At 38.4% G+C, this 19,297-nt stretch overlaps 1 protein-coding gene and 1 long non-coding RNA gene across 2 annotated transcripts; one reads left to right on the forward strand and one right to left on the reverse strand.

Moving 5' to 3' along the window:
• Positions 1-4,663: 4,663 nt before the first annotated feature.
• Positions 4,664-14,306, forward strand: ltb4r2b (leukotriene B4 receptor 2b). The gene is made up of 5 exons (XM_034703500.1): positions 4,664-4,770; positions 10,541-11,147; positions 12,386-12,586; positions 12,684-12,727; positions 13,859-14,306. Exons 2-5 carry the CDS (start codon positions 10,560-10,562, stop codon positions 14,124-14,126), a joined length of 1,101 nt encoding a protein of 366 aa, XP_034559391.1. The 5' UTR covers positions 4,664-4,770; positions 10,541-10,559; the 3' UTR covers positions 14,127-14,306.
• Positions 14,307-16,846: 2,540 nt separating this feature from the next.
• On the reverse strand, positions 16,847-18,458 carry LOC117826476. The gene is made up of 3 exons (XR_004634046.1): positions 18,279-18,458; positions 17,584-17,614; positions 16,847-17,338 (listed from the first exon to the last, which is right to left on the reverse strand). It is a non-coding gene; the product is annotated as an uncharacterized LOC117826476 (long non-coding RNA).
• Positions 18,459-19,297: the final 839 nt, after the last annotated feature.

The following is a 19,297-nucleotide window of genomic DNA, read 5'->3' on the forward strand; positions in this document are numbered from 1 at the left end:
AACCGGACACAGGGTAATATTTCCATGTTTACACCTGCTGCCGCTAATGCTACGACACAATCTCTATCAGTTGTTTCTATGTTTTCTTTGTACATTTCCATTGAATAAAAGCTAATATAAAGTGAAGAGGGCATTTTGAAATAGCCTTCATGGTCACTGCAAGTGCAGGTGAGAAGTGCTCTGGAATTCAGGTGGTGGGTGCTGCCAGGGAAACATCATTGGTGGGCGCAGGCCCTTAAACCTGTGTCCTTTTTAAATGGCCAGTTGGGGATATCTAGAGTGGTTGCTATAAGAAGTCAGATAAATAACAAATCTGAGACAATGACCCAACTTTTTGTCCCATAGTGAGCATTATCCAAGCTGAAAAAGGATAAATAAATACGATTGCTGAACACGAACCGAAACTGTTGAGAAGAACTTAGTTTGGGCTAAAACAGTTCCTTATAATAACCAATGTTAGCTTATTGTTTCACTGCCACCTATAGCAGCATAACCCTCTGCTCCTGTTATTTCTGCTCCTGGTGGTGCTGTAACTTTGATAAGCAAGTATTTAGATAATGGCTCTTGTGAAAAAGCCAAAAGGTGAAGAAAAAAGGCAATTTAAAAGTCAAAGTTTTTAGCTTTATTGTCATAATGTTATACAGGACCAAGAAACTAAATTACAAACTGGCCATGAACACAGAGAAGGTATAAAAAATGGTTTTACACTAAAAACAACAAGAGGATATACTGTATAACTTAAACTAAATAAAGCTCATAAATGCAGCTGAAGGAGAGAAACACAGCAAAACTGTTCTGAGTTCAAAGAAAGACATGCTGTAACAGTTTGTGCAGTATCAGTGAAAATCACAGCAATAGTCAGAGTTTGCATTTGGTCTGATTTAAGTCGACCAGAACAAAATAACTGTTTTCACATAAGCATCCAGCATCACTGAAAGTTAGCCTGCCAAAAAGGCAACTTCAACAGTTTTTTTTAATGTGATGTGATGTGTAGTTCAAGTACCTGGTTGTTAAATGCAGAGTGGAATTGAAAGAAAAATATTTTTTTATGTGTGTTGTATACTGGAGCTTTTAGTATGCACAGTCAGTAGTTCAGGCTCAGAGTCTTTCTAATAAAATGGAAAGTTTTGGGTGTTGTTAAACTGTGGAGCTGAATGGCTAATAAATTGTTTAAAGGACTGCTGCAATGTGATGGATGAGTGCAACACTGAGGAGGAGCTGCTGAGTGTCAAGTTTATATGAGGAGGAGGAGTAACAGTGGTTAGATTCCCTGTGGAGGCGTTGCCCTCGTGTGGCGAAAAACAGAACAGATTTATTGTAACTTTCCTCGACAGTCAGATCAGATTTCAGAGCCCGAGGTCATGACTGGTATCTCTGAAGATGTTTCACAACCTGACATCCGCCACAGTGATCTTCTGAGTCACAGATAAATGAAAGTTCTGTATTTTCTGATCGATGAATCAGTTGAATGTTGAGTTATCATAACCCCTGCAGCTAAATATTACTTTGTGTACATAGTATAACAATATATACAGAATATATACTCTATATACCCTTTAGAAAGATGCATTTTAACTCCCTGAACTTAATTTATAAACATGAATCTACCCTCATAATTTTGTGAGAGTAATGCAACTTGAGTGAAGGTTTTCAAGACATTCAAACGAGTACTGGGTATTAAGTATATATCTGTTAAGATTGTTTTTTAAGGATTAAAGCTCCTGTGTGGGGTATTTTGAAGACATGAGTTGCACATTAGCTATCTAAATTAAAGGATGCCCATTTTTTGTCACAAACTAGACCAGCACATGATCAGGCTACAGGACGAAACCGGTTGAAAGAGATAAATCTTCCCACTTTGTCCACAGGGGGCGCTAAAATCAGCATCCACAGAGAGGTCCTCAAAGGGGATCTAAGTTATCAAAATTTTCAAATTAATCAGACTCCTGAGAAAAACATTTGGTTTATGTCAATTTTGGCACCCCTTGAAGACAAAGTTGTATCACTCATCTCTTTGCTGAGCTCACCCTGCCTTCCTTCAACAGTCAAATGAACAATTTATGAGGAATTTTTCCATAAAACGTGTAACAGGCTGTCTTTGCAGCATGCCGAGGATCACCTACCCTAAATGTTTTACACATTTAAAAAAATCTTAGTTGAAATTGTCAGTCTTTATGCTGATGTTCTGGTTTGATTTTGTAGCACATTAAGATGCACCAGGAGCACTTACAGTTTGTTTCAAACCCAGATAAAAACTCCTCACTGGAGCTTTAAAGAAAATAATTGTGAGGAAATTATCCAACCTTTGAAGACATACTTTTGGTTGGGTTAAGGTTCTTAAGATGTGTCCCTCAATCTTTTTAAAGTTTTATTAAGATAAGATAAGATATTCCTTTATTCGTCCCACGACAGGGAAATTTAAAGTGTTACAGCAGCAAAGTAGACACCGCAAAACAGTATAGAGTAAACAAGAGCATATAAAATAGTAATTAAAAAAAAATATTAACAATTAAAAAGAGTCAATTAGCGTATCTTAAGCAAAGTATGTACAGAACTAAATTAATTAATTAATTAACAATATATTTACAAAACCAGAGATACATTAAGAAATATGCACAGTAGGAACTTAGGTGAATAAAACATGATGTATAAAACTCAGAAGCTTTGCAGAAAAATGTATTGCACATGTTAGGGGTGAAATGAAGAATAATAATTGCACATTCATAAATAGACAGGGGAAATATTGCGCTTGAGTCCTTTTTGTTGAGATTAATATTGTTGATTATAAAGTCTGACCACAGCAGGAAGAAAAGACCTGCGGTATCTCTCTGTGAGACAGCGCGGGTGAAGAAGTCTGTCACTGAACGAGCTACTTAGTGTTGTCATGGTCTCCTGCAGGGGGTGTGACGTGTTGTCCATCAGAGAAGATAGCTTTGCTATCATCTTCCTGTCAGCCACCACCTCTACAGGGTCCAGTGGGCAGCCCAGGACAGAGTTGGCCTTCTTTACCAGTCTGTTCAGCTTCTTCCTGTCAGCAGCAGAGATGCTGCTTCCCAAGCAGACCACTCCAAAAAAGGTGGCTGATGCCACCACAGAGTCAAAGAAGGACTTCAGAAGAGTCCCCTCCACACCAAAAGACCTGAGTCTCCTGAGCATTATTTATGGGGCATTTTAACCTTTATTGATAAAACAGCAGAAGAGAGACAGAAAATGTGGTGTGTAGAGAGAGGGGGAAGACATGCTGAAAATAGTCGTGGCTGTGAGTCGAAAGCAGCGACTTCTACAACAAGGACTATAGCCTCTGTACATGGGGCTCACTTAGACTGCTTGGCCACCAGCGCTCCGTGTCCCTCATACTTTTAAACTTTATACTATATTTACCACTATATACACTTCCTGGGAGGCCATTGAATTGAGGATTTCTTAATTTGCATACTTTTGGTATTATACATTTAAACCTGGGATAAAGTCTGTCATATCATGTGTTTAGACCATAGACTGTATGAAACATGGACAGAACTGCAGCTTTTCTGAGTGAAGCTGGAACCTTGAGAGCTCCCCCTGGTGACAGGCTACAGTATAGGTCACAAACTCCACCTCCTCCATTGTGACAGATGGGACATGGGGTATACTAGAAAATTAAAATATACATCAAATATACACGTTTTTTCAAATGTGGTTTCAGATGTGGTATCATGCTGATTTATGTCCAAGTATTCACTTTTCAGGAGTTTCATTTCCAAAAGGTTATTGACTGACGGCTATATCGACAAATGCAGCCTTCTGCAGCGCTCTTTACCAGATTACCAGCATGGCAAAATGTAACAAACACTAAAACAAGAGTCATTGAACTTTCTTTAAGCATGAGTGTCTGCTTCAAAGCAGCACAAGAATATTGTCTAATTTTCCAACTTAGATATCAAAGGTGGAGGAAGCACTGAGTCAGCAAAACTCTCAATAATCCAAAGTTTAAGAAACACTGATTTATTCAAGGCAACATTTTTAGGTTTTCAGCTGCAAACCGATGACGGATATCTCAGAAAAGAAAAAGCTGTCAATACATCTCCAATATGAATGTGTGAAGCTAAATGAAGTGGAGCTGAAGGACACTAAACAAGTATACATCTTAAACAAACTTTCCATGGATGGATTCCATAAAAATCAGCTTCAACTCCTCCATATTTTCCACAGAAACAAGCATTCCTGTCAGTGTTAGAGACTTGTATCAACTGGTGTGCTTTTCCCGGAGTGTGTGATCTTCATGCATGTTTGCGCTTGTGTGCTCAGCATCTATGACACAGGGTGCTTGTGAAAGAATTTGAATCACCTATACTCCTGTTTGCCATCAGATTACGCAACAGTTTACTCAGAAAGAGAAAAGGGCCTGGGGATACACAAACAAGCGTCTTGCTACGTGACACCCAGACTTTTTCCCTTCCCCCGGAAGGATGCATGTTTGTTAATTTAAAAAAGCTTTATGGTTACAGTGTTCTGGCACAGATTAATTAGAGTCATATATGGAGTTATGTATACAAGCAACATTAGAGGGAGGAAGAGGGAGAGTATTGTTGAGGAAGGACACACCTCTCTGCCTCCCTCTCTTGCAGCATGTCGCAGCCTGTGGGGCAGGATGTGATTCAGTTTATTATGGACTGAGCTAACAGAGTCTGTCACTCAGGGGAAACACTATCAGAGAGCTGGACAGAGAGGAGCAGCAGAGGGATAATTCAATCTGACAGATATCACAGAGAAACGTCAAGTCCTGGAAAGGTCAGTCTCACTGGAAAACTCATCAGCTTCTATTCAGAATCTCACTCAGACTTTACAAACATCTGCCTTTTCTTTCTTCAGTCTTAACATAATAATTTACTTTTTTAAAACTTCTTTATTTACATAGGACGGATTTATTACAATCCTGTGACTCATTATTTCAAAACTCTGGACAGCAAGTTAATCCTTTGCTATTACTCTTCTGGTAAACAGTTACGGGAAGGGACATGTTTGTGAAGTGTTTTAGGGATTTTCTGTTTTTTTTGCAAATCTCTCAGGTTTGGTTTTTTGTTTTATGTAGCTAAATTATTTCATGAAATTGCCAGAATAATAGTTCTGTTTGTTTTATTCTAATTTGTCTGTTTTTGAACCATCCTTTCATTATTGATCTATCCTTTCAACACATACAACACCAGTTGTTTTTCTTTTAGGGGCACTTGATTCAATTTAAGAGGTTTTAACACAGATACACAGATTTATGGCCTTTTATTTGGTGCCAATGTACAATATAGGAAAAAGAAAAAGATAGATATTTCTGTCACCATTTCTAGGTTTGGTCTATTGAAATAGTCTCTGAAATGTTGCCTTATTGAATAAAATACATCAACCGTCCCTTCTAAATATTTATTTTTTCTGATTGCTTTCGTTTAATTACATCTTTCAGTGATGTTAAACAAGCTGGCTCGTTCCTCTTTTTCCAGTTCAGCAAAATTAATCCTCAAGCAAACTGTCACAACCCAGATCATGTTGTATTGGTAGTTGGAGACCTGGAGTATGTTTTTGTGTGTTTCTATCCCAAGTGAAAGGGATAATTCAGTTTTCTATGTTTTGGTTTTTTGAACTTGGGTTGTATGAGCTACTTGTCAACAGTGAGTGTGTCACCCACAGAGGACGCAGGTCAGCTCAGCCCCTTTGTTGAGAAAGTGTCCAGAGAAGCGGAACAAAATCTAGGCTATCAACCACTGCAGGCAATATCAGATCTAACCTGTAATTCAACAAATTTTACAAAACCATCTGTGTTAGTGTGCGCTTCATTCAGAAAATGTTTAGTGCTTTACCTCGCCATCAGAAAGCTTGTTTCAGCACTGTTCTGCAACACTTGTTCTTTACCTGCAGCACACTGATCAATGATAAGGGTCTTTACTGTATGAGTCAATATGAATTCAGCCCAGTACACTGAGCTATGTTGAATTTTGATAATTTTGCATCTCAGTTTGATTTTATTTTAAGCAACGAAAGACTTTCGTCTTTATTGTCCTCTGGGGAATTTCTTCTTCACAGTCCCTCCTGTGCTTTATAGACATATACATCACAAAAAGAACACAAAATACACTTCAAGCAAACAACAACATTAACATAACCCCCCCACCCCGAAGTCTGCACTCTACAATGTTCAGCGTGGCCTTTAGTTTAGGGCCACTATAGCAGCAGGGATCAGGCTTTTCCACGGGCGAGCCCTTCTACACCTTGGTGTCCTGTCTCTTCGTCCTGAGGGAAGTTGGATGAGATATGTGTTAAGTGGGTGTGTGATGTCCTGTTCTATTGAGGTTGCAATGTGTGTGATGGCCCTGTTGTTTAAATCTGTGAGCTTTGGTGTGATGGAGACTGATTATTTTAGAGGCTGTGGTGGTTATGCGAGTGAAAAGCTGATCATTATAAAGCTGACACAGGAATAGCTGTAGAGTTTGTTATTTCCGCTCAGTCTTACCCTTCATCAGGTAACACAGTGTGATTTGATGAGGTAAGCATATTATGCACACTTTGGGTTGTGTCATAATGCAATAAACAGAGAAAGCTGAAAACTTACTTCCAAAGAACACTTCCATTCAGCATTTCTGTTTTTTTAATTATCTAAATTGAAGTAAGTCGGTAACAAGCAGCGACATTCAGTTCAGGGAACTCTGGTTGGTAAGTGATGCAGACTGCAACCGTATGCGTATCCAGAGAGGTCTCGAAATACTGTTGATACCACGTCCAACTCGTGACAGCAAGTGGCTCTCTCTGATCACAGACTCGTAGTTTACACACCTGCACCACCAGGTAACTTTGGATCTCTCCTGCTCTCCAGTTAGCACACAAGTTTCTCCACTCTGTAAACTTCATAAAGGTTTCCTCTTGTGTCAATGTCACTGTTGGAATCACTCACTTTTTTAGTTTGGTTGTATTTTGCTGATCAGTGTAGGCAGAGGGACAAGAAAATCCAAAAGGTGCGATAACGTTTTGGCTTTCTGACAGCAAGAAGGTTACACAATACCAGTAAAAAAAAAAACCTGAACTTTCCCTTTAATGTCATAATTAGCAGTTTTTGTTTGTGGTATTTCTTTTGTTTTACCTGAACTGACAGAGAGCTTGGTCGTCTGTGTCTTATAACTGCTTCATGATAGTGGATTTTATTCAGGAAAGTGACCTTTTATTGCTTAAGGAGCTGTCATTTCTGAGAAGTAATGATTCCACTTGACATCATTACTATGTTGCATAGACTCGTTTCCATTGCATTCTTTTCACAGTGATGTACGTCTGGCTTTGATTGTTTACTCGTACACTCTACTTTAAAATCACCAGGGGAAAATAAACAGTTTGTTTTAGTGGGACAGAGAAAGGAAACTAGGACTTAATCAGGCAATAAGGACTTGATTTCTCATTCTCACGCGGGGGTGTGTGGCTTTGTGGAGGTCAAATGATATCTGAACCAATTACCTTCTCTCCACATCACTCAAGTTAAGTTTTTAATTTTAGCATATATATAAATCTGGGTCAGTCGTGAAGTCCATCCCTCTGAGACCTTTGCCCTGCAGGGTACTGTCCTCCATGTGAACGGACAGTGAGAAAGAATCCAAAAGAGAAAGACAACAAAGTTTAAAAAAGTGGATAATGAATCAAACATTGTGTCATAACAGAGCTCTTCTTTGACGTAGTACTGCTAACATTCTGCATGTTTTAGCATGCTGACTCTGAGTTTGAGCTCTGCTGTTTGCCACAGGGTCTGATGTGAATATTTTAGAGGCTGCGTCAGGATGGCAGCCAACATCCTCTCACTCTGGAAGCAGTCTGTGTACCATCAATGAACAACACCTAGCAATGTTTATCATCAGTTAGTCAGGTAGTGTTTTCTGCAGATCATCATCGACGCCATTTTGAACAAGACGGTGAGCTCAAAAACACAAGAGCCAAACCTCAAACTTTTCCAGAATGTGAATTATTATAACCTTAAATAACCACATTTTCTTCATTCCCAGCGCTTTGTACATAAGTAATTCTAACTATTCTGCGCTTCTGTATATACTTAATGATTATTTTATCTTACACCGTAAGACATTTCAAGCTGGTTCAACTTGGAAATGTATGTTCCCCTGCTGCCTTGAAAATGTAAGTGCATTCAACTTCAAAACTAGCTTCGTTTTAAATCCAAAATTAAAGTTCAAAAAGTTGATTTAACTATAATGTACTAGTTGTCACAATATTGTAGTTTAAGGTATGTAGATTAATTACCTTTTGATATTTCATTGATTCAACTTTATACTAAAACAATGAATTATATAGTTTTATTGCAGTTATAAAACTTGTCTTACCTAGTTGAACAAACACACATTTCTCTGTTGATTCAGTGTAAATTTCAAAGTTTTTCTTAAGGTAAAATAACTTCACTAATTTGTTTTTACTTGCTAGGAGAATTTCTGCTTCTAATTTGTTTTAACTTAGCTGCATCAGTTATTTTGACAAATGATTGTAAGTATGGATACCAGGCTATGTTAAAATCCATGAACCACCAACATCGTGGTTCTCAAGCTAGCATTATTGACCGTGCAAACTAGCTAGTATGACTTTCTTACATACTGTTTAAGAGCTCTGTAATGACCAAACTTACCTTCCCGGGATAAATAAAGTATTTCTGATTCTCATTTCTGATTTTGATTCAAATTACAAGTACTATAGTTTGTTTCTATTGTTTTCTATCACCTTTACATAATCTCTGATCATCTTTCACAGTTAGACACTATTTCCTTGTACAGGAAGTTCTTAAATGTCACCTGTTCCTGTTTTCTTTAAAGATGAGCAACTCAGTGACAGGCCACATCTCGTACATGTTCAGACACTCTCAAAGATAAGTGAAGCTACAGTTTATCAACAGGTGTCTGAAGCACAGAGTTTAGGATACAACAGCAGCGCAGCAGAGATCCTCAGATGATATCTTTTAAGAAGATTCAAAACAAAAAAGAAAAGAAGCAGGTTTCAGTCTCACGTTGGCCTTTATGAAACCACCAAGTGATATGTATTCAACATGTGCTGACTCACTTTTAATGATAGTGTTGCATGGCACGGTACAGCGAAGATCAGATTAGAGTTAAAAGCTGGTGTTCATCCATGATCATGGGCAGAAAAAACCCTTTGAGAGACATCTCTGCTCGGCAACACTTAGTCAGCGCTAGGAAACAGAAGCGTGATTGAGTGTGCTCAATCAGAGAGTGCTGAAAGTAAAGATGTAAACTGTTCAGTTTGAATCCACCATGTAGTTTTTTTTCTACATTTCTTGTTATGTCAAAACAATGGAAAAAAATCATCAGAATGAGAGGCAAATACTCACAAGTCAAAAAAACAGGTTCAATGTTTGATCAAAGATTTCAATCAAACTTGAAATGTAGTTGCATGTATAACTTTTATTTTGAAGGGACTCGACCCGAAATACTTTAATCTGACACAAACAATGGAGATATGTTATACCAGAGGTTGAGAAGAGCAGATTATGATCAAACACAAATACTAATGCTGCTACTCTGATGAATATAGATACAGGTTGATCTTACACTTCACTCTAAATCAAACAATGAGGCACAAGCTAAGCTAAGCTAAGTTGCTTTAGTCGCTCTCATAGCTGCAGTCTGAATAGCAGTCACTCATGGCCTCTATTTTTTTTTTGCTGCATGTCTTTCGCCACTGTCTACTCCCCACATTTTCTCTCTCTTCAGCTGTTAAAACATGCTCAAACAATACATAAACGTTCTGTTAAAACTCTGGACCAAGTTTTTCAAATGTAATCTGATCACGTGGAAGCCATCTGATTGGATAAAGTCTTACAGATTGGGTTGCTCAAAAAGAAAACAAGTTTATTCAGATTGGATCAGATGAGCAAGTCTTGTTTTTAAACTCAGACTAAACCTCCAGTTTGTGTGGTTGGATTGGGATGACATTAATCTAAGGTTACTTTGAGTCAAGCAGTCAGATTACAGAAAAAAAATGTTGAAAAACTTTGAAATTAGTCAAATAATATGACATATTTACAATGAAAAGGATAGTTGTATATTCTTGAGAATTGCTGCCCTGGCATAGAAATGAGGTTGAGACCAGAGTGGAGAAAATATCTTTCTGTTTGTGTGAATTTTGGCACCCCCTGTGAATGATGTATGGAGTGCATTGTCCCATTGCATTGTCCCATTTCAGTATTTTTTATCTGGATTAAGGAGCGAGGCAGGGGCCCGGAGAGTCATCCATACTCTGGCAACCTTGAAAAGTCTGTACCAACTTGATAAAATCTGGTTTGTCTTGTAAAAACTGAGACACAAGTGAGACTGAGGTCCTGATCATGGATGGCTAAAAAGTGGATTTCAGAATCTGGATTATTCGCCAAGTGTTGCCTAACCTTGTTGCAGTTGAGTTTTGATGTGTTAAAACTGTGTTAAGTTTTTGTGTTTGTATTTTATAATTTAAGGTTAAATAAGCGTAGAGATCTAAACATTCATAAATTACAGGTTCTTAATTTGTTTCTCGTCCTCAGGATCCAAACTCCTCCAAGCATGATCCAGTCCGCCAGTCCCTCCTTTCTGACATCCCAACCAGGCCGCAATGGTACAAACCCGGAGGATGACAGCGTAGTGAGCAATGACCTCTCCACCACGATGGGTGCCCTCATCCTTGGCCTGGTCTTCCTCCTGGGCGTCCCTGGAAACCTCTTCATCGTGTGGAGCATCCTGGCACGAACCCGCCGACGCTCAGTCACCACCCTTCTGATCCTCAACCTGGCGTGTGCTGACGGCTTCCTCATGGCCCTCACCATCTTCTTCATCATCTACCTGGCCAAGCAGACGTGGGTGTTTGGTGATGCCATGTGCAAAGGCCTCTTCTACCTGTGCAACTCAAACATGTACGCCTCCATCTTCCTGATCACACTTATGAGCGTGCACAGGCTGGTGGCTGTGGTGTTTCCGACCAAATCTTCAGAGCTTGTCAGCAAGAAGATCGTGAAGAGGGTGATCGTGGGCATGTGGGTGCTGGTGATGGTGATTTCCATCCCTTCGCTGGTGTTTCGAGATGTGAGACCGGACAAAGATGAGAGGAATAAAACAAGACTTGTGTGTGCTCCCAATCACACCGAGCCCAGACATGTAAGTAGGTGGAGAACCGAAACCAGTCATTGTTTTCAAAGTCCTGAATCAACAGTGTGATGTCAGCTAATTACTCGTAGATCCAAGAGAACAAATTATATCTCAACTCCTGAAGCTCTTTAAGGCCATTTAGCATGCAAGCAGTGAGCTCTCAGTCAAACTCAAGCGGCACCCTCCAGCCACGAGAATTGAAGGCAATGCGGAAGTGTTAAAAACTGCAGTTCATCAAGTGTCCACTCGAGGCTGGCTCTGAAAGTAAACCAAATTAAAAAAAGCCGACCTTTACAGCAGAAATAAACATGTTTACAGCCTGGTACAAAAAACAAGTGTAGTCTAGATAGCTCATTTATCAATCAGCACACACTGTACAGGGAGTGATTTTTTTATAATGCTGCAATTTTGAAGATATCAAGATTACAAATTTTCCATTATGAGAGGCACAGCTGACTTGATTGACAGGCGGGAACACTGTAGCTGTTGGCTAGGAGGCTCAAAGCCCGCCTCTTTACCTCACACTTGCTTGACAGCAGTTAGGTTGAGTTCAACATTTTCAATATGGCTCCTGCCGACGATTGGCTTCAAAACAGCGCTTCAGGAGCAGATGGGTGACGTCGCGGATACTGCGTCCATTATTTATACAGTCTATGGTCAAACTCCAACAATCTATGACAAATCAATCTGCTTATATGTTTAAAACATGACTGAGAGCTCCAGATGGGCATATAAATAGACATTGTATTAGCATCATGTTCCTAAACCTGCAATAGCTCTAATTTTTGCTGCTTTTTGGCAGCAAAAATAACAGCTTCCTCAGGAAGCGACAGGCGACTGGTGTTGTTCGCCCTCAATAAAGTCATTTCAGTGGATGGCCTTCAATTTATTATTACCCATCTGCTCCATACTCTTTTATGTTTGCCAGATTGTTCTTTTCCACTCTTTTGTTGATGCTGTGAATATACAGTAACATGGTGCATTGATACAAAGGCACAAATCATAGATTCAGACTCACGACTGCTCCCTGAGTCACCCTCCTCCACCCAGCAGGAAAACTTCATGCTGCAGGGGACATGTGTGAAATTTCAGGAACAGGCTGATCTGACATTCCCAGAGATTTTCAGGAGTGCATGATGTATGAAGTGTGTTTTTCTTGCTCTTGTATTTGAACAGATAAATGTATGTCTGATGAAGCACACACAGTTGTTACAGCGAGAACATGTCTTCTATCCTCCTCTTTGCAGGTGAGGTTCCAGTACGCCTTTGAGACGGTGTCAGGGTTCATTCTTCCGTACACGGTCATCATAATCAGCTACGTCCTCATCCTGAGACGCCTCAGGCAGACCAAGTTTCGCAGAAAGGTCCGCAGCGAGAAACTCATCCTGGCTATTGTGGTGATGTTTGGTCTTTTCTGGCTGCCGTACCACGTTGTAAACATGATACAGGTGAGTGATGGCATGTGCTGAGGATTACTTCTTACATTAAAGCCTATTTTATACATCTGATCTTTTAAACACTGAGTATGTTTTGTTTCTGTCTAAGGTGGCAGCTGAGTGGTACTCGGATACTTCACCAAGAAGAGAATTGTGAGTATTAAAACATTTTCAGCATTTTTTATCCAGTTTCAAACTCCATCAAGACATTCATTTTATTGTACTCATGATGGAAATGCACACACACCCGAGCTCTTTAGCAAAAAGTTGCTTCATGAGAGAAACAGATAGACTTTAAAATTCTACATTTAAAATGTATTTCTGAAAAGTGTAGTTTGTTGTTTGAATTTGCAGTTTTTATGTCTCTGTAGTTACTTTTGACAGTCATGTCTGGGTAATCATTTGGTGTTGATTTCTGTGATTGTAGTAGATTGGTCTGTCTCTACTGTTTCTTTGTAGTGTTTCTGAGTTCCTGTAATTGAGTGTCTCTGTAGTTCCTTTGTGTCTCCTTTTCGTGGTTATTTCGTGTCTCTCAGTAGTGTGATTCTCTTCTCGTTTTTCACTGTAGTCTTTTTGCTTGTGTCACATTTCTGCGGATATGTGTCATTTTTGGGTGTTATGTACCCTTTGTCCTCTTTGTATGTCTCGTGGGGTGTTTATTAGTTTACTGGGCAATAATTTCATGTGGATTTTTCTTTGTAGCTTTTTTTTGCAACTTTGATAATCTTGGTTGTCTTTGTATGCATCCCGTGTCTCTTTGTAGTTCTGTCTCTGTGTTTTCTTTGGTCTCTTCAGCCCTATTTTGTGTGTCTTAAGTCTTTGATTCTCTTCTTTTCAGTTTGGTGTCACTTCCTGGTTGTTTTTTATCTTGTCTTCACTTGTTTCTTTGAGTTTCATGAGTCTTTATGTAGCTGTAGCAGTCTGTCCTTGTCTCTGTGTTGTACCTCTTGTGGTTGTTGTTGTTTTCTCTTCTGTTGTTATTTTGTGTCTTTGTGTGGCTCTTTAATTCTGCACATTTCTCTGGGTTTTTTCTTTTAATTTGGATTCAGTGTTCATATTTTTTTGTTCATGGTTTCGCAATTCTTTAAGTTTTGTTTTGCATTTCTTACACATCATATTGCATCTATTCTCCTGGCCCTCTGTCCATGGAAGTTTTCCATAACCCATCCATGGATTTTCTATAATTTAAAACTGATTTATAGGAAACATGTTGAAGTAAAACTCTCGAGGTTCTACCTTATACTTAAATTAAATACAGTGTTTCTCTTATGTGTTTATCTCCAGCTTGGACAATATCTCCAAATCCAGCCGTGCAGTGACCTCAGCTCTGGCCTTCATCAGCAGCTGTGCAAACCCTGTCCTCTACACCTTCGCTGGGAAGTCCTACATTAAGAAGAACGGCTTTGCTTTCATGGCTCGGCTCTTTGAGGGGACTTCGTCAGACCAAATAGGAACAAAAAAGACCCGGGGAAAAAGTAAAGACATAGTCGAGACTAGTAATATTGAATCCACACACAGCACAGATACTCCACCTCTACGAAATGGGAGATGAGCCTCGAATGAACTTTGTGCATCAAAGACGGCACTATAGAATGAAAACAAGCGAAAACTACATAATGATTGTGTACATTTTAGTCAAAGTGCAAAAGGATGAGTGCCTTAAAAACTATGTACAGAGACAACCACCTTAAAGCCTGGGTTGGCAGTCTCGGAAAACTAGCATGAATTTGACTGTAGCATTTCCTCAGGACTCCGTCTAAACTCCCCCCCCCCGGAGCTCCTCCAAAACGACGCCCCCCACTCACATACACGAGCACCGCTGATTCACGACCATATGATGGTGACTGATTCAAAACCGGTCCTCAGCACATCGTTTGTGTTTTGCACTACACCAACTCATGTCTCACTCAGCGGTAAGAAAACACCAAAACATTATCATAGTGAAAGTTCAAAACACAAACAAACATGAAATGTAGGCGCAGAAGGTGGGCAGAACGGCAGAACGGGATTTGATTGGTTTCATAATTTGGCTCCTGATGGCAGGGATTGGTTGGTGTTTTCCCAGGTTTACTCCGGCTGTAGATAGAAGCTTTTTCTCACTCTTTTTTAAGAACACATTATGTATTGATTGCCATCGAGAAAGAAAGATCATTGTAACCAGTATAACAAAAAGTGTATCTAAATCTGACTACCAACCCCAGCTTTAAGTGTACTTTATAAATAGTTTATCATGAAAGAGACATGTTTGACAGGATATCGGCTGTGCAGGTTCAAGAAATTATATTTTTTTTCTCTATTTGATGTGTATATCAGAACTGTAAATACTTAAAAGAATATTTTATTACTTTGTGTCTATTAGAGTGAACATTTTCACCATGAAACCATAACACATGTTAATCTCTACACCAGACAGCACTGTATCTAAGTAAAGGGAAGTTGCATTATAATACAATGCAGAACCTTTCTTGAATTCCTTTTATTTATGAATATTCAAAAAATACAAAAGGTTAGAACAGACAAAACGTAGCATAAGTGTTCAGTGGGTATAATTTTCCTCTACTGATACATTTTTATATAAAAGTATAACATGACTTAAAGTAATACACGAGTCAGTCAGGTTAAAGAAATGTCTAAAAGCGCTCTGAACAGTTTGTCATTAATCAGTACGTTTCAGTCTCAGCTGCTTTCAGGCTCAGAGATAACACAACTACATTTTAATCAACTTTTTTTGCTGTAACGTCAAAAACACTGAATACACTTGTTCAATAAGTTCTGGTACCAAAGACGTTTTACAGTCTTGATGTGTGGAGCTGGACTCAATTTCATATTTATTATGCAAATGACAGCTGGTTGAACTGATGTATGAACTTAATCTCTGGTTTGTCTTCCTTAACTTTTTCACTACGCTGAATGTTACAGATTACCCTCTACTTCCTTTTTCAAATTACATCTCAAATGCATTCCTTTTTTACATTAAATGTGCTTTTATGCCTTTTTTCAATAATAGAAAAACTAACATGATGCTTCACATTTATTGTTGTGTTCCAATAAAAGCATTAACATCCAATTACTGCCTGCGTCTAAATGCAAAATGTTTTCTTTGCTCTCACTGTGCTGTTTCTTTGACCTACTAATGAATCCCATCAAGGGCGTCATATTGGGGGAAAAGTGGGACTGACTACCTAGGGCTCAAGTGGGTAAGGGGTCCTTAATGGGCCTGAAATAAAATGTGTTTTCTACTACGCTTTTCTATTGTTCTGTTATAACTGCAATAAGAGAAGTAAAACTGTCTGAATAAATAAACATACATTCAGAATTCCTTTCTGGGAAAAGGGGGAGTCTCAGCTCCTTGAGATGAACGTCTCATGCCTAAAATTGGGAATTGTCATATTTTCAGAGCAACAAGTGTGGCTGAATCTGATTGAAAGTAAACTATGTTTTTAGAGTTTTATTTTACTTCATGAGGTTACATTATACCAAATAATGCCCCTTTGTTGTTATTCAACAGGTCACTTGGCTTCAAATAATCGTGTTTAAAGAGGTTGACAGTTTGAAGGTCAATATTGTGCAGTTACATTTGGAGTAATTGTAAAAAAAAATGATATTGATATCTAGCTTTGATTTGAGTCAGTTAACCAGGATAGTTTTAAGCATATATTTTTGTTTAATTCAAATAAACCAGTATTAGAGCAGCAACGTTATATTTAGTAGGGTTGGCTGTGGTGATGGGGCCCACTGAGATATCTTTGCAGGGGGCCCAGAATTCCTGGCGACACCCCTGAATCCCATACAAAGAGTTTCACATGACATGCCAACCAGATTCATCGGACACATCACCCCCGTCCTGTGTCACTGGCTGCCTGTCAAATACCGCAGACTTCAAGATTCTTCTGCTCACAAGCTCTCCATAACTTATCACCTCCATACCTCTCCGATCGCTTTCAAACATATACAAGTCAAAACATACTCTCAGATCCTCTCTATACCCCATGCTCGCTTAACCTCCATGGGATCTCGGGCATTCAGTCGTGCAGAGCCTAGTCTCTGGAATTCCTTACCACTAACCACCCATAACTCACTCTTCCAAGCTTCAAATCTCACCTTTTTAAAAACAGCATATTCTCTGTAAACACCTCATATGTACATTTTTTGTATTGTATTTCAAGCGTTTTCTCATCATTACATTTGTACATTCGAGTGTCCTGCAAGGCACCCATAAATAAAATGGATCATCCTCTTTCTACAGGGTCTGAAAATAAGTGACAACACAGCTTGACAAAGTTTAGCTTTATTGCTTTTGGCATTCAGTTCACACGTGTACACTGTTACACTCTTATTTGGACCTTTAACATGCACATAAGTTTAAATACAAGTCTTATTTTTAATGTAATTACAGATAGTTTAAACTTGCATGCAATTGAATTGTGGAAATTCATTTAACTTAGATCTTTATAACAGAGTCCAGATTTTGGTGATCTACAGCAGGAGGTTCCCAAAGTGATTAAAAGTTGCTTAATTTAGCTAGTCTTCAGAAAACTAGCCTACCTACATGCACATGTGACTGCAGTGCTGTTATGAATGAACCTGCTGCTACAGATGCTTTTGTTCAATAACTGGCAACAAAGACAGGGAGAAAACTAAGGACTTTTTTAAATTTGTAATGTTTTTTCACATTTAAATGCATGACTTTTTTTAATTAAGAAAAATATGCAAATTTAGAACCCCCTGATCTACAGGACAGTGCTCACACCAAGTCCCAATTACCTGTAAAGCAAAAAAAAAAAAAAAGTGAATTAATATCCAATTGTTGAAACAAGTAAACATGCATTTATTTGACATTATGGCTTCTTTGGAGGTAGTGGACAATGTTGAGATATTCTGGAGATATTAAAAACCAAACAGCATTTTACAGGCCAGGGACTGAGCCTCCAAGAAACCACATTAATGAACTTTTAAAAAAAACACATGGACATAACAGAGTTAGATGTTATATAGTGACGGATACTGACCTTACAGATATGTCTCCAGTCTCTCCAGGCTCTGAAATCGCAAATAGAAACAGATTAGTCTCAATAGAATCAATAAATCATTCTCAGTTGTATCAGTTTAGTCAAACCCATCAGCGCAGTGAAAGAATAATCATGAGGTTCAGGTGAAACACGGACTCACATGCAACTCATCATCAAGGTTTGACTGTTTCTCATTTTTAGAGGAGCCATAGTGCAAGCATTTAACACGTGGTGATTTGAGGGATGTTACTTTAAAGTGTTTTTGATTTCAGTCCATCCTTAATGATAGGAGCCAGGTGGACAATAAAGAAACTATTTGCAACATTTTAAAATGAACATTAAATAAATAAGCATACATTTATGTTTGTTAATCACAAGCTCAGCATGTGGCACATAAACATAAAGTAGCCTTAAACTGTATAAAGAGAAAGTTAATGAGGCTAAATGTTAAATCCAGCAGCTCACCATGTTGTTAAATAATTAGGATTCGTACACATGCTTAGCAGCTTTCAAACATAAGCTATAATTTGAGGATCGGGGCCTCATGAGAACACACCATGAGGTCGATTTGGCGCTGAAGCAGCTAACAATGAATTCAGTGCGGAAGTGACCACAACAAAAAACCTAAGCGGATATATTATAAGCATAATATCTATCAGTAATGATGTAATCAGGTGAAAAATATTAATATTTACCATTCACGGGGCTCCATGCGTGAAGGTGGACCGCGACACATGCTTCCCCCAACACCGCAACACGAGAGAGAGACTGTTAATGAGGCTGCGGCTCTACTTATGTCCTTATCAAAACCACGTGTTTCTGTCCTCCGTCACCACACATGCTGCTTCCGGGTACAGCGCAGGATGCTGGAAAAGATATGTTTTCAAGCTTGTGATAATCAATGAGATCTCCTCTTGCAGTCAAGATGAAATAATAAAAAACATACTTTTACAGTAGAGCCTTTCCTGATTTAATCTTAATTTATTTGATTTTAACCATTTTAAGAAATATATTTTAAAATAATTGTACTCCTTTAGAGTTCTTTAGGGGAATTTTAGAGTTTTATGTCTTTTGGGGAGTTTTTTTTTGGGGAGTTTTATTTTTCATATTGATTAGTGTGATTTCATGAACTGCTGCCCATGTAGCACTTTGTAACCTGGTTTTTGAAAAGTGCTGTACAAATACAATCATTATAATAATAATAATGATTATAATGATTATAATTATTATTATTATTGATTCACGATATTTTGAAATAAAATCGTGTGACAAGTGACAAATATCGTTAAACACGAATACATCATTCAACAGGATGCTAGAGTTGCTTTGACATGCTGCCAAAGAAATAGTTTGAGACGTTAAAACCATAGACTGTATAAAATAACTGTTAAAACATGGAAAAAAAAGGAAAAATCAGGCTGAAAAACAGTTTTTATCTAAAAGCAGCCAGTACACCTAATGCTAAATAATGCAAACATAAAATGGGACTGTGCAATCTTTTCACTGTAATCACTTGAATGTCTGACTGCGTTATGCTGTGTCTCTCTTTGTTTTTATTTATTTATGTTATAAAATTTTGTTTTTTTTTATTATTTTACTACTGTTCTTTTAATGCTTTTTTTGTACTGATAAATAGGTTGCACTTCAATTTCATTGCACAATGTTTAATGACAGTAAAGATATACTTTATTCTTCTATTCTATTCTAAAAACGA

Source organism: Notolabrus celidotus, chromosome 15 (genome assembly GCF_009762535.1).
Source record: "Notolabrus celidotus isolate fNotCel1 chromosome 15, fNotCel1.pri, whole genome shotgun sequence".
NCBI lineage: Eukaryota > Metazoa > Chordata > Actinopteri > Labriformes > Labridae > Notolabrus > Notolabrus celidotus.

What these genes read in the sequence shown, in the direction of transcription:
- ltb4r2b (XM_034703500.1), top strand. Translation starts at nt 10,560, where the DNA reads ATGATCCAGTCCGCCAGTCCCTCCTTTCTGACATCCCAACCAGGCCGC. An exon ending in ATCACACCGAGCCCAGACAT is followed by an intron (nt 11,148 to 12,385) that starts GTAAGTAGGTGG and finishes TCCTCTTTGCAG; the next exon opens with GTGAGGTTCCAGTACGCCTT. An exon ending in ACTTCACCAAGAAGAGAATT is followed by an intron (nt 12,728 to 13,858) that starts GTGAGTATTAAA and finishes GTTTATCTCCAG; the next exon opens with CTTGGACAATATCTCCAAAT.